The following is a 17,027-nucleotide window of genomic DNA, read 5'->3' as shown; positions in this document are numbered from 1 at the left end:
CAATATTCTCCTTTAGCCGATTTTCTAAGCCAAGATAAGGCCATCAATATGCTTACCTATAGCCGAACGTACAACATCAATCTATGTATTCATTCATGTGGCCGAATATGCATGTCTATGTTGAGGCCGATTATTTACTTAATACATTCCACAAATATGGTTACTTGTATTGACTAAATACCATTTTGTTTCAAGTTCAAAACTCAGCGAATACACATATATATACACTAGTAATCAAATACTAACATTTCCACTTCACCTTAATAGCTAGCTTAGCAAACCTTAGTTTAACATATAATTGTTCATAACACAATTAAAGCATCCTCTCCATTCCATCAATTCAAAACACATACATCACTCAATAATATTCCAAATCATATTCGGCCTTAGTACACACTTGTTAGCCGATTTTTCTCCATTTAGCAACTAATGCACATATGTGCTCATTTGCTAGACTCCACTTCACCTAACTACCATTTCTCATCCAAATAACATGAACAACATTTACTCATGACATCAAGCATTCTTTAATTCGGCTATCACTAGTATAAGCTCCTTACCTTAATATTAACCTAAGATGACCGAATGCTATTTAACCCAAGTCATCAAGAGTTTTATTATTTAACACCTTAGATATCCATTTCAAAACACTTAACCGGCCTTTAATCAAGACTTTAAACAAAGTCTATGTTCGGCTATCACACATATGGGTGTTATTAGTTTAAAGTTTTAACAAGATTAATTTCTTTCATCAACAATCTTTTTGTTTCTTTATCCATCAAAACTTAAGGGTAAGAAAGAAAAAAAATCAAGTTCTTCTCACATATACCATAACCGAAAGTTCCATCCAACCCTCTAAATTCAAAATTTTAGTATGGCTAGGTAAGAAAAACATGATGATTAACCTGAACAAACTAAGATTTCAAAAGAAAGATTAACAAAATTTACTAACCTTCTCTTCATTCAAAAGGCCGAATGCCCCCCCTCTTTTTCTTCTTCTTGTACGGCTAAGAAGAACAAGGTGATACCCTTTTTTCTTTTCTTCACCCTTTCTTTCCTTATTTTAATTACTCTTTTCTTTCTTTTATTAATTTCCTTTCTTTTACATAAAATGTTAACCTTTTAATTAAGATTTACTACATATTTTAATATATGTACCATCATGGCCAGCCACTATGTATAAAAAAAAGGAGTATTTGACATGCAAAACCATTGTTTTCATAACATGTACTAATAGATCCTTATAGATTAACCTATCACATTTCAAAAGTGTCACACATAAGTCCTATTAACTAAATTCACATGCAATTGACTAAATCGAAGCTTAAAACTTTCACACACTCATATTCACATGTTTTAGACAATAAATATTATACTCAAATACTTTGGTGACTCGGTTTAGCGGTCCCGAAACCACTTTTCGACTAGGGTCAATTTAGGGTTGTCACAATAGACAATTTGTAAAAGGACTTTCCATGATTCCCTTGCCATTAACTAAACTACTTCAAAAAGATGTTAAGCTTGAATGGACGGATTGATGTCAGCAAAATTTTGAAAGGTTGAAAACAGCTTTGACAGATGCTTCAGTTTGGTATCGAGATACCCTCTTTGGGTATCGCAATATCCACCTTCCAAGAAAGACCTCAAGGCTCGACATTGCCCAAGGTATCGTGATATCCACTTTTAGGTATTGCGATACCACCTTTTTCAGAGGGACAAACTTGGACAAAAAGGGTAGTCTTTGTCTACTTGATCCACCAATCACCCAAGGTCTATGTAGGGGCATTTTTGGCAACAAAAAGTCACCAGAAGACACCTTAAAACAACAAAAAATTGTTGAGGAGGAGAGACACACACATTATCTTAGTTTTAGGTTTAGTTTTCTCTAGGTTTCTCTTAGTTTTCTCTGCATTTTTCTATGGTTTTTATTTTCTCTTCTTTTACCTTAGTTTAGAGCTTATTTTTCTGCATTTACTTCTTGTTCTTTATGTTGTTAGTGTTAATTAAGCTAGTTATTACTGTAGCTAAGGTTTATTTACATTTTCCAGCCCCTGCACCTTTTAAGACTCTTTGAGCTTTAGTTTAATGTATTTCAGTTTCTTTTGCTTTAAATCTATCAAAGCTTGTTTCTTTTATATTTATTACTTTAGATTTTCTTGTTAAATGCTTTTAGTTTCATGTTATTTACATTTTCTTGCATAAAAATCCTAACTTTGATATTTTTCTTAAGCTTTACTTTCATGGTCGCCTTGTTTTTCATTTCCATGTTTATTTCTTTTACTTTGAGCATGAGTAGTTAACCCCCAAAAGAGGTTGGTTGATGGAGATATGGGTAACTAAAATCTTTTGACAAATGACTAAATGATAATAAATTGGACTAAATTGAATAGACCTAAAAATTTAAGAAGTGACGCCCCTAAGGGAATATCAAGGCAAGTGAGGCCAGAAGGTAATCTTGTCGCCCATCACTGACATTGTTTACCTTATTTTGTCCTGATTAAGCCCCGAATGACCCTTGTTTGTAAAAAGTAAGCCTAGAAATGACTTGAAAAACTTTCAAAGAGTCAATTTATGTTAAAGTAAAGTCTTGAAATTGATGCTCAAATTAAGTTAGCTTTAGTGTCCAATTGTAACATCTTTTGCTCATGATGTACTAGTTTGTCCCGGGTAAGGGGTGTTACAGATTCATTTCAGTAGGAGCATAATTTTTTAAGTTGATAAAAAAATAGTTTAGACTAGGATTTTTAACATGTTGACATTTTAGGATAGTGTTCTTTTTGTTGTAATTGTTAAATTAACTAATGTTTTGAGTAATGAGGTGTTTGTGACTTATCTTTATAACTTCTTTAGAGGTTTTTATATGAAATAGAAGTTACATTGATTAAGAAAAAATAATATTTTATGGAAAAACTTTTGAAGAACATTACAAATAAAAGAGGGACCTGAGTTCGACTTGCACCCTCTCATGCCCGTAAACATATATATTAGTATGATTTTTTATCACGCTTCGCATATTTTTTTTAACTAAATTATAGATTAAAATTTGAAGATTAAAATATACTTCAAGTCTCTTTACTCTTCGTGTATTTAGAATTTAATCTTCATACTTTTATTTTTAAGAATTTAGTCCCTCTACTTTTTGAATTTAAAAATTCAAGTCTAATTGTTAACACCATTAAATTCTTTTGTTAATTTCACTTGAATGGTAATTTAAAAATACAAAAAAAATACTTACCCATATAACAAAAAATATATATTATAATTAATGTAAACTAAAAGTTAACTATTCTTAAAAGTTACATAATTTTAATCTAAATAAAGGGTTTAGGCTATGAATGGCCTATTAAAATTTGATGATTGTTATAATCTATAAAAAAGACTTTGCACATTCATACTCTGCCACATTTACTCTGTCTCTCTCTCAAAATAAGATAAGAGCAACACGTGCCTAGGTAGGAAGGTCCAAAGCGCTTATATATAGGTTATAGATCATAGATATTAATGCATAATGGACCAAACATTTATTTATTTTTATTATAGATATTAATATATAATAAGCCAAACATTTATTTTAAAATAATTTAAATTAAAATTTGAAATAAAACAAAACCAAATAAAAATACCACATGCCATGTGACTTGAAAGTAAACAACATGATACTAATAAAAATGATGGAATTATTTAATACGAATGTTTAAATTAAAATTTTTATTTTTAAAGTTTAAAATAAAAAATTAAATAATTAGTTATAGAATTTATCCTTTTTTTATTTTCGGCCATGTTGATTTAAATAACATTAAATTCGGAAGTTTTCCAATTTTTTTATAAATCGAGTTTGAACGGGTTGGATCCCATTTGTGCACTCTCTAAATCCTATAATATCCTATGACGAATGAACTGGACCTCCTATCTATAAATAAGACACCAACGAATGCAGTGCACCGCCACTCTTAAACTTACCCCATCTTAACTGATTCTCTTCCGTTAGTATCAAAGTTAGTTTGCGGACCAGCATTCCATGGAAACCACAATGTCTCATATAGCTCTCCTTGCAAGCCCTGGAATGGGACACTTGATCCCAGTGCTGGAGCTTGCCAAGCATCTTGTTTCCCATCAAAGCTTCAAAGTTACTGTCTTTGTTGTGGCAACCGACCATGCCTCACTCGCAAACACCCATCTACTTGAATCACCAGCAGACTCTGGTGATCTCCTTGATATTGTTTTACTTCCTTTTATTGACGTTTCCGACATAGGTGGACCCTCTGTTTCGTTTATAGCAACAATAGTGACAACGGTGCTACGGTCTATGCCGTTTCTCAGATCTGAAATCTCTAAGATGGAGTTTCGCCCCACAGCTCTAGTTGTGGACTTGTTCGGAACTGATGCTTTGGAGATTGCGGATGAATATAATATGTTAAAGTTCGTATTCATAGCTTCTAATGCATGGTTTCTTGCAGTTATGTTGTGTACTCTGGAGATTGATAGGAAAGAGATCGATGAGCATGTTAAGAACCGTAAGCCACTGCACATTCCGGGTTGCAAGCCCATTAAGTTTGAGCATAACCTCGAAGTTTTTTTCATGGATGCCAACGATCCATTTTACCAAGGATATGTTGAAGCAATCAATAAAATGTCTTTGACTGATGGCATTTTGGTTAATACTTGGGATGAACTTGAACCCACAACTCTTAAAGCCTTGAGAGAGACAAAGAAGGTACCCATTTACCCCATCGGTCCACTGGTGAGACCAATTGAAAAGTCGGCTTTTGGTAACGAAATAATAGCTTGGCTCGATAAGCAACCGAAACAATCAGTTATTTACGTGTCGTTTGGGAGCGGCGGAACCTTATCTGCCCAACAAGTTAAAGAGCTAGCTTGGGGGCTGGAGCTTAGCCAACAAAAGTTTGTTTGGGTGCTTCGTCCTCCTATTGAAAATGACGCAGCAGGGACCTTTCTCGCTTTGGGAAATGGATCTGATGCCACCCTAAATTATTTGCCTGATGGGTTTCTGGTTAGGACCCAAGATCGAGGGCTACTAGTCCCTATGTGGGCACCCCAAGTCGAAGTATTGAGTCATCCGTCGATTGGTGGGTTTTTAACCCATTGTGGGTGGAATTCAACCATGGAGAGTATAGTCAATGGGGTGCCGATGATTGCATGGCCTCTTTACGCTGAGCAGAAGATGAATGCTTCGATGTTGACGGAAGACATTGGAGCAAGCATTCGAGTGATGGCGGTAGAATCAGATGCAGCGGTGGGGAGAGAAGAGATAAGATTGGTGGTTAGAAAAATATTGGTGGATCGTCAAGGACGAAACATACGATCAAGGATTAAGGAGCTAAAAGATAGTGCGGAAAATGCATTGGCCAAAGGTGGTTCGTCTTATAATTCCATGTCCCAAGTTGCAAACATCTGTATTCAGCACCTGAAAACAAAGGCTTCTGGGGCTTGATCATGTTTTAATGTTTTAAATAAACACATTGTCATGTACGTATAAATTATGAACATGAATAAATTCGTTTAAGGTGAATTCTGGTAAGTTTATAGTTGAACCCAATACTCCTTTTTTAACTTTTTCTGTCCAATTCAAAACTTTACATGGTAAATAGGAATCCTATTCAAGCCCCATTCCATACTCTATTCCAATGAATGACCCATTCTTTTCTTTTTACATCCGAGGCTGTATTGACTATCTGAGGAGACCAAAGAATGCTATCACTGGTCTCCAACGAATAGTGAAATATACTTTTTTTACCCTCGCCAAAAATGTAAGAAACCTGAAGAAGAAAGGAGATAATAGGGGATGAGGGAAAGGGAGAGGGAGCCGACTAACCCCACAAATAGTGATGCCGGAGCACAATTCACTGGAAAACAAAAGTAGAACTTTAAAAAAATTCATAAAAATAAACATATTTCTCAAAATACAAGCATGAAAAACATCTTAAAAAATAAATGAGAAATATCCTAGAATTTTAGTTAAAAGAAGTTTTTGGTGACGTAGATTTTCAAATTTTGCAGAACAAACAAACGAAGGAGAAAGGCATACTAAACAATCAGACCCTATTAAGAGAGAAAAGGTTGAGAGAGATGAGCATATGGGTTGGTAGTGTTTTTGAAAAATGATTAGATCAAATAACAAGATGAATAAAGACGATAAATAAAATTGGGGAGAAAATGAACGTGAGAGATTTGAGAGATCACATATCCCCAAATTATAACTTCATTCTAAATTGAACTCAAACTTCATAACTCTATTTTTTTTATTTCAAATTTATTTTTATTTACATTTAACTACTCAACTTAAAACATTGAAAAAAAAATTCTCTCAAACCATCCTCTAACGGAACTTACCGTGGCTACCTCTTCTTTGTCATTCAGGTGTCATCTCCATCCACGGGCACCTCCAAATGATAATCCACATCTCTTCTTTGCCTTTTCCTATTTCGATTCTCTAAAATGTCAAGTCCAATTTGCTCAAATTAAATCATGAACTCTAATCTTTCTTTCAACCGATCACCAATCTTCACCATTAGATCGATTTGGATTTGCACTATGTTGTCCCTCCCTCTCCTCCACCTCTCTACAGTTGGGATTGGTTAGCAAACCACTAAAACCCTCTTTTTCAAGGTTTAACTTTAGGGAACACCAATACATAAAAAACTTAAGGAGGAAGTGATAGAGAGGAAGACAAGTGGTGGGTTCATGTTTGAAGAGAGAGAAAATCTAGACTATGTGAGAAACTAAGGTTTTAAGGTAAGATTTCACGAATTAGTAATTAGTATCATGTTTATTACAATTATTAGAGCATGGAAATGTTGTGAAACAAGTATATTGATTTTCTTATGTTTGATAATATTAATATGGAACAAAGAGAAAGACAATGAATAACATGGGAAAGGTGTAGACAAAAGGAAACAAGTAGACAATGCTTGACGAAGTCTAATTTAGCTAAAATTGTAACACTCATAACTGTTTCCGTCGTCGGATTAGGGTTACGGAGTATCACTGTACATTTTAGAACATTCAGTAATAATAGCATCTAGTTCACTAGAATAATTAACAATATTTATTTAAAAAAATAATTCAGATAGAAGTAAACATACACTTATGGACCATAAATTAGGCTTATGAGGCCTTAAAATCAGTTTGGGAACAATCAGGGACCAATTTCAAACATATCAAAATATTTAAGGAAAATTTATAAATTTTCAAAACATGGGTCACACGGCCGTGTGGCCAAGTCGTGTGACATGATCTAGTCCATGTAGTGCCGGGCACGGCCATGCCACTACCCGTGTCCCAGATCATGTACCTTTTGAAATGACACTACACGGTTGTGTCGCTGGCCGTGTACTAGCTCATGTAACATTCAATGTTGGGTCACATAACTGTATGTACCCAAAATTTACCTAAATCATGTTTCTTTCTTCACTCATATGCATAAGTACTTAAACATATTCAAACATACAATCCCATCGGTCATTAAACACCTTCAAATACATTCAACTCCTGTAAACACAATCAATCTAAGTATCTAACTAATGTGCCATCATTAACACCACAATATTTCATAACAATTCACTTCCATAGTTGTATATACAAGTCACAACTTACACACCAAAATCTTACATCCATTTCATTTCGTACCATAACTCAACATAGTATCATTGTATTTCATGTTTGACCAACAACTCAACTTAGGTGAAACATGCATATTTTCATAGTTATTCAAATACAATAGCACAAGCTCAAGTGTAAACTTGCACAAAACCAAGAACTGATACCACATCTCAAAAAGGGGTCTTATTACATGCCATATAAGCCATACAAAATTAAAATCTACCAAATATTTCTAGATGGTGTGATTTCTCGTGTTGATCCGATCCTCCTAGTTTACAAAAAAAACGTAATCTAAAAAAATAAACCAAATACAGGTAAAGTTTAGTAAGTCTATCGATCGAATGGTAACACTTATCAAATCAAACATAAATAATAATTCAAATAAAGATTAATGAATAGAGTTTCTGTCAATCACAACTTCATAATATTCAAAGCATTATTTCAGTGTTCGTGTCTGATCATCGGTACAGAAAATCTTATTCAGTATAATCAGTGGATAATGCTTGTTTGAGCAAACATTCAGTATAATCAGTGGATATTGCTCGTCTAAGCAACTATTTAGTAGAATCAATAGATATTGCTTATTCGAGCACTTCAATAGAATCAGTAGACATTGCTCGTTTGAGCACATTCAGTGGGATCAATAGATATTGCTTATTGAGCACTTTCAATAGAATCAATATTCCTTTTTTATTTTTTCGTTTTCAAGATCATACCATTATACAATATAACACTTAAGAAAATTATATTAACAAAGAATATAAAAATCATTAGAAGTATAAATAAACGTACGAACTTACAAGATTGATTTTCAGTAATGGCTCAGAGTATCTCAGTCAGTGATCAATGTTATTTCAATTCTTTATTTTCATTTCAATTACACACATTAATATAATTCAACATTATGCAATGAGGTTTATTTAATACATTTATAAATGTACTAAAATTAAACCAAACAAACTTACTTGACTAAATTGCAACAATGACAAAGGTACAGAGACTATTCGATAATTTTCTATTTTCCTCGGTTTTTCACTCTTTCTTGATCTAAAATAATATTTTCATCCAATTAATTAATTCCAACAATAAAATTAACTCATTTTATGCAATTAAGTCCTTTTAGGCAATTTTACTAAATTATCCCCAATATTTTACTTTTATGCAATTTAGTCCTTAAGCTCAAACTTACAAATTAACCAATTTTAACTAAAATTAATTTCAGCCGAATAGTGTAACACTCCACTACAGTCCGCACTTGTTGTTATTTCACATCAAGTCCTTGTAATTTTAATATTTTAACAATTTAGTCCTTAAACATTAAAATTACTAAAAATTACTCTACAAAATAGTTCTATCTTACAATCAAGCTTAATAATTTACCAAAAAACTTCAAGAACAACTTAAATTCATCAATGGCATAATCCACAATGTTTAACAATATTACAAATTAGTCCCAAGGTTAGCTAAATTAAGTTAATACGAGCTCAAAAACATAAAAATTTACTCACCAAATTAAAGAACACTAGCTTGGCAGAAGCTTGTTCTTCTCTTCCATGGTGTATTCGATTCTCCACCAAGAAGAAGAAAGGAAATTCATGATATTATTATTCATTTCTTTAATTTTTTTTAAGTTACTTTTTAACCTTTTACAAAATTAACCTTTTAATAAAACTTATAAAATTACTAAATCATGTCCATAAATGTCCATAATATATAAAGAAAGGTTTAATTGCACAATTGGTCCTTCAATTCTTTTAAAATTTCAACTAAACAAACTTAATTTCAATTTAGCCCTAAACTAATTAGGACAAAAAGAGAAAATAGCCCAAAAGTTAGTGGATTAATCATATCCATCACGCTTGGACTTTTTGACCATGTTTTAATTACCATTTCAGTCCCTTTACTTTCTAAAATCTATAGCAATTAACTTTTACCTCTTTTACAAATTAATCTTTTTACCGTAATTAAGCAATAAATCATCAAAATTATCAGACCAAACTTCAATTCACATATAATACGACTATGTAAATATTTAATAAAAATATTTACGACTTTAAATTATGGAAACGAGGTCCTAATACCTCGTTTTCAATAACCACTTGCCTTTTGAACCGAACCACTTATACTAACTTTTAATTCAATCAGTTAAAATCCTCAAATTAAAATTCATTATAAAAATTATTATTGACTTGTATAATTTAAATACTAATTATACGAACTTACTCATCGAACTTGTGGTCCTAAAACCATTATTTCTGACACTACTGAAAAACGGGCTGTTACAAAAATTATATGTACTTAAGAATTATTATTTTCTTAATCAGATTTAATATTTAGATACTAATGAACTTATAATGTCATGAATTTAAGTACTTGTAATTTAATATGTATGTGAATAATCCATGGAAATGGTAAATAAATGTGATTAATGTTTATGTGAATATATGTGAAGAAAAAAAGGGTTAAATTGTAAATGTTGAGAAGTTATCTGTGAATGTGAAAGTATGAAACTTGATTGTGCTTGAGATGAAAGTGGAATTTGTAATAATTTAAAACCCTTTGTAAAGTAGTATTGAACTTGTGGGATAAAGATGACATGTAATTAGGAATACAATAGCGCGCTCATGAATATAGCATTCCAATGCTCCTAAAACTAGCACTTTAGTGCTTCTAAATTTAGCACTTTAGTGTTCCCGATTTAGCATTTATGTTCTCTTGTATTTGTAATTTCATTTTTTATATCCTCTTGTTCACTCAAGTCTATAATTGGCGAAATTGATTTATACATGAATAGTGTATGGATGATAAAGTAAAGTAAGTGGAAAAGTGTAGATTAATCTTGTTGCTATTGTGTACTCTATCTATGGCTAAATTCTATGGCCATATTTAAGTGTTTCTTATTTGTTAAAATAGTTAATTAAAATCAATGGTAAGGTTTGAATTGTTTAGTACTTACTGAGTTTTAATAAGCTTAACGTGTGTTTTCAACGTGTAGGTAAAAGCCATTTTGAATGTAGATTTTGAAGTGGCCCTTATCATGAAGCAAGATTTTGTAGAGTATGGAACTTAAATTTTGGAGATAGATTGGCATGTACTTAGGATTAGAATCAAATGAAATTTTGTTGTAAGTAACTTAGTGGTTCTAAAACTATGAAATTGCATGTCTCTTAGCATTTTGTACCTTGGAATATACAATGAATTACATGAAAATTTTGAAGGTTAATTTGGCATACTTTGAGATCTAAAATTGTTAGACGTGTTAAGGAATGGCTGATGATAGTCTAAACTTGGTCTTGGTTTTAAAAGTTTTATATTTATCATGGGTAATCTATTTCCGATGCCGCAACATCCAGCTTTCAATGTTGCAACATTGGACATGAAGTGGAGTAATTTGTTTTCGGTGTCGCAATATTCAACCTTCAATGTTGCAACATTGGAGTTATAAGAGTAATTTGTTCTTGTTTTCGCAACATCAGGAGATCAATGTCATGATATAAGACTACTTTCATGACATCCATTTTCAAATGTTGCAACATTGACCCTGTTTACCCTATTTTATCCCGATTAAGCCTCAAATGACCCGCATTTGTAACCAAACTTCAAAGGAAGCCTAGAAATGACTTTAAAAACTTTAAAAGAGTCAATTTATGTTAAAAGTAAATTCTTGAAGCTGATGCTCGAACTAAGTTAGCTTTAGTGTCCAAATGTGACATCCATTGCTCGTGGGGTACTGGTTTTTCCGGGTAATGGGTGTTACAGATTAATTCCAATAGGAGCATAATTTTTTAAGTTGATAGAAAAATTAGTTTAGACTAGGTTCTTTAACATGTTGTTGACGTTTTAGGATGAGTGTTCTTTTTGTTGTAATTGTTAAATGAACTAGTATTTTGAGTAATAAGGTGTTTGGACTTATCTTTATAACTTCTTTAGAGGTTTTTATATGAAATAAAAGTTAAATTGGTTGAGAAAAAAACAATATTACATGGTAAAACTTTTTAATAACAATACAAATGAAAGAGGGGATTGGATCCTGGCTTGCACCCTCTCATGCTCGTAAATATATATTAGTATGATTTTTTATCAAGCTTCGCATTGAATTAATTCTTTTATGCTAAATTATAAAGTAAAATTTGAAAGTTAAAATATACTTCAAGTCTCTGTACTTTTCGTGTATTTAAAACTTAATCTTCATACTTTTATTTTTAAGAACTTAGTCCTTCTAGTTTTTGAATTTAAAAATTCAAGTCTAATTGTTTACAATATTAAATTCTTTTATTAATTTCACTTGAATGGTAGTTTGAAAATTAAAAAAAATACTTACATGATAACCATGTAACAAAAAAAAAGCATTGCAATTTATATTAATTTAATAGATAATTTTAAGAATGTTAACAATTAAAAGTTATATATTTTTAATCTAAATAAAGGATTGGGCTATCAATGACAATTTAAAAGTTGAGGTACCAAAATTTATCAATAATTGGATATATAAAGATTAAATTTGAGCGTAACATAAGGACCAATTAAAATTTGACGATTTTTTTAAAACTATAAAAAAAACTATCACATTCATACTCTGCCACATTACACACGCACACACACACACACTCTCTCTCTTTCTCTCTCAAAAAGTTCATATATAGTTGAAATAACCTTTCAACTAGAAATAACCTTTTTATTCTTGGACACTTGTTAACATACAAAGGAAATGATAGTAAAATAATAAGATAACCATCACGTATAAATATTAAATTATTTGGATAACAAATACCATTGTAAAAGTGAAAGACGACATTACGTCAAATTAAAATATAAAGACTTAAATATCAAATGCGAGCATGTAGAGAAATTGAAACTATAATTTTACAATTAACTTATAATGACTAAAAAGAGAAAAAAAAGTCATGTCACTAGTTATTCCAAATGATTAGCATAATTAATAATTTTGGTAGCTAATGTGGATTTAAAAAATAAAAACATTCCAACCTATGATGCCAAAATAATTTTTTTTTATAAAAATGGTATTTTTAAAAAAATCCTTTTAAAAAATTTCACATAAAAAATTTAATGAAATAATTAGCAATATTAAATATTTGGATTAAATATTATAAAGAATAACAATCAAATTATATAAATTCAGATTAAATGTAGCAACCCACCCGGCGAAGTCTTACTATCTGATTACTGTTTATTGAAATTTAGTGTTTAGAGTATATTTTGAATGGCTAAGGCATTAGTTTTGACTAAGTATAAGATTCTATGAATGCGCCAACTGGCAAATCTTGTGTTTGGCAAGCTAGATAGTTTGGCGGGCTCTCCTGTGGAGTATTTGCTAGCCCAGTTGTTTAGGCGCTTAAGTTAAGTTTGTAATTTGATAAAATTATCTATTATCCTGGTAGGACAGTTTACTTAGTCCAATGAGAATTGGTTAGAATGGAAAAGTTACTATATTTGACAAAACTAAATTTATGGTGAGAGTACTTAGTCATGATTATCGATAGATGTGACACCCCTAATTTGACCCTAGTCGGGAAGTGGTTTCGGGACCACAAAACCGAGTCATACTAATAATTAGCCATCATATTTGATGCTTATTATATGTATATATGCATGTGTGAAAACTTCATGTTTGAATTTTGTTAATTGTAAGTGAATTTTAATAGGACTTATGTAAGAAAATTTAGAAATGTGCTAGGCAAATGTGAAGTGGCCTATTAATGCATGTTATGAAAATGATGGGTTTGCATGTCAAATTACCCAAAATTTGAGCTAGTGGTCGGCCATGCTATGGGTGGAAACATGTTGGGAACATGTTGGCTTAGTGTGTTATGTTAGAAAGAATAAATAAAGGGTTAGTAATTAAGTAATGAAAAGGGAGGGGTGATGAAAACAAAGTTGTCTCATCCATCCCCCCCCTCCATTTGCCGTAACTAGACAAAGAAAAGAAAAAAAAAAGAAAGGGTGTTCATCCTTTAACACCTTGGCCGAAAATTTGAAGGAGGAAGGAAGAAGAAAGGTTGAAGAGATTCGGCCATGCATGTAACTAGGCTAAGGTATGTTTGATGATGTTCCATGAGATGCATGCATGTTTTAGTTGTTAGTTTGAGTTCTACCTAGCCCATGGTCTAAATCTTGCTATGTGATGGAGATGATATTCGGCCATGGGTGTTGTCTTTCTTGGTTGGTGTTTTGATGTTGTGGTGATGAGGCAAGAAGATGATTGAGCTTGAGTGTTTAATAAAAAGGTTTGGATGTGAGAGTGTGTGAGGAGTAGAAATGAGGGGTCTTAGCAACTTCATGAAGGTTCGGCCATGGTGCTTCAATATTGCACTTGTGTTTAACCCTAGGATTAATTAGTTATATGGTTAGTATGGGTATGGGTGACCGAATATGAGATCATGAATAGATGGAGAGTTTGGTGAATCGATATGTGGTAAATGTTAAGTGTTAAATGAAATGGAAATGATAGATCAATGTTGCACATTCGGCTATAGTTAGGCATGTTGATGATCTTATCTTGACTTAGATAATTAGGCATAAAAGGGTGGTAATGAGGTTGAGGTTGTTGAATGGTTAGTTGGGTAACAAATGAAGCATTCGGCCATCACTTGGGAGCTTATGTGATGTTGAGTTTAAAATTAGCAAAGGTGATTACCGAATGTCCAAGTATGCATATGCATGTGTGATTAGATTATTGATAGTATGGTAATAGCATGAGGTTATTAGCCGAATAGCTAAGAACATAAAGTAGCAAGATGAAAATTTTACCATGTCGTTTCGTATGTCATAAAATCATTAAAATGTGGATACCAATATATGTAGCAAAGCGGTTAAATGAGTTAATTTATTTGTTTAAGCTCAAGACTCTAAAGGAGAGGCGTCCAACAAGGGAAAATCGAAGGTCATCGAATAGCCGCCGAAATTGTTCGACCACATCCGAGGTAAGTTTTAAGCGATTAAACGTTGAGTAAATTCAATTATAATAGGACATGATGAGTTGATTTAATAAGATATGATGTGGCCATGATATGTTCTAAGCTCAAATGGTAAGTTCTTAAGTGTTTGAGCTTGGGAATTCAAGGGTAATTTGAAATAGTCTGCTTAGGACAGCAGCAGTAACGTGATTTTAGAAAATCACCATGAATTTATGGATTTGAATTAGAGGCTGAATGAGACATGAAATTAAATATTAATGAGTCTAGTTTCTTATAAAAGAAACCGTGTAAGCAAAGGAATTTCCGATAATGAGATATTTAAAGTTGTGTGAGACGGTGTCAGAATGACTCTGAAATCCCCTGTTCGGTTTTTAGAAAATCATTATAAATTGTAAAAAAATGGTTATAAGATAAAATTTATATGCTTAGACTCCTTAATGAGTCTAGTTTCAAATGAAATCAAATACAACACATTTTGAATTCTGTAAAATGAGAAATTTGATTCTTAGTGAAGAGTGGTCAGATTAGTCAAACAGTGAAATAGGGGAAACTTTAAGAAAAATATGGTATTGATTGGCCAAACCTAAAATTCTGGAAATTTTATGGATGGAATATATGTGAGTCTATATTCAGGAAAAATTAACGGAAAGTGATTTGGAGTTTTGTAGCTCCAGTTATAAATAATTTAGTGACTATTGCTCAGGAAAAACAGCTTGTGCTGAATTTGAGATTATGTTGTGAACCTTGATAAACTTGTTTTAGTTGCTCATAAGCTATTGATTAAACCCATACTTGAATTCTAAATCGTGATATTGTAAGTTATGAGTATTCGAATATGAAATGATAGTAAGGCCTAATGGCCGATGTGATGAATGTGAAAGTGTATATATGTGATAAGGCCTAATAGCCGATGTGATGAATGTGAAAGTGTATATATGTGATAAGGCCTAATAGCCGATGTGATGAATGTGAAAGTGTATATATGTGATAAGGCCTAATAGCCGATGTGATGAATGTGAAAGTGTATATATGTAATAAGGCCTAATGGCCGATGTGATGAATGTGAAAGTGTATATATGTGATAAGGCCTAATGGCCGATGTGTGAATGTGAAAGTGTATATTTGTGACAGGGCCGAGTGGCCAACGTGATGGATGTGAAAGTGCATAAATGTGATAAGTCCCGAAGGGCATTTGTGTCAGTACTATATCCGGGTTAAAACCCCGCAGGCTTTATGCGAGAATATTATCACTGATTAATGTCCTTAAGCTTCGTGCTTGTACTATATCCGAGCTCTAAAGACCCGATGACTACGTGTGGGGATTTTGTCCGGGTAAGACCCGATAACTTCGTGTGGAGATTATGTCCGGGTAAGACTTCGTAATAAGAATTGCTTATAAATATATTCAATGCGAAAGGTTAAACAGGTATGTACTCCAAGTTTATATGTGAGCTTGATTTGCACTAAATCATAAGGTAGTTATGTGATGCATACGAGAGCAATCTATGAGACTATTCCTATGATTATGTGACATCGGATCAGTGTGAGAGGTGATGTGAAATCATACGATATATCTATGTCACATGAGCTCACTTTTATGTGAAAGTTTATCTGCTTATTGTATATGATGAGATGTGCATATTCGGTAAAGGGATGGTATGCCCGAAGGAAGAGTGAAATAAAAATACGAACAACTATGTTATAATTTGATGGTTATCTGTTGACACTGCTTAAAACTTACTAAGCATTGTAATGCTTACTCCGTTTACTCTGTTTCCTCTATTTTATAGATCTCATTGCGAAGCTACAGGCTCGGGGATCGTCAGCAACTAGTCACACTATCACTATCCACTGTTTGGTACTGCTATGTTTCGGATTGTCTTATGGCATGTATAAAATAGACTAGTGGCGGAAGAATATTTTGGTTAATGTATATAGCCATGCGAAAATGGCTTATATATGTTTGAGCATAATGTTATAATCATTTGGTATGGAATGGTTAATCACTATCATAATTTGTGCTATTTATGCTAAAAGGGCTAGTTGAATCATGGAAACTATGAAATAGGTAAAGTCTACCTTAAAGGCAGATGCTGGCAGCAGCAGTGATGTAGATTTGGGAAAATCACTAAAAATAGTAGGATTGGAATTAAATAACGAATACATTATGTAAACGAACCTTGATGAATCTATTTTCATAGGAAAGTAACGAAACGATCATATGGACAGTATGTTAGGAGATATTCAGGTTCTCGTGAGACAGGGCCGGAACAGTTTCTGGATTCCCTGTTCCAAATTTGGAAATTCATTATAAATTAACCAGAGATAATTAGGAGTCATGCCATATATTTCTAGATTCCTCTCTGAGTCTAGTTTCTATAGAAACAAACGGCATCAGTATTGAAGCTCTGTGCAGGGAGATATCCAAGTCGTAATGCGCAAAGGTCAGTGTAGTCGATCCCTGTAACATGG

General features: G+C 32.5%; 1 protein-coding gene across 1 annotated transcript; it reads left to right on the top strand.

Annotated features, from left to right (window-relative positions):
• Positions 1-3,889: 3,889 nt before the first annotated feature.
• Positions 3,890-5,539, top strand: LOC107920494 (UDP-glycosyltransferase 72E1). Its single transcript, XM_016850236.2, has one exon. The coding sequence runs from the start codon at positions 4,019-4,021 to the stop codon at positions 5,450-5,452; it is 1,434 nt and encodes a 477-aa protein (XP_016705725.2). The 5' UTR covers positions 3,890-4,018; the 3' UTR covers positions 5,453-5,539.
• Positions 5,540-17,027: the final 11,488 nt, after the last annotated feature.

This window comes from Gossypium hirsutum, chromosome A12 (assembly GCF_007990345.1).
Source record: "Gossypium hirsutum isolate 1008001.06 chromosome A12, Gossypium_hirsutum_v2.1, whole genome shotgun sequence".
NCBI lineage: Eukaryota > Viridiplantae > Streptophyta > Magnoliopsida > Malvales > Malvaceae > Gossypium > Gossypium hirsutum.
This window is presented reverse-complemented; position numbering and strand designations above follow the sequence as displayed.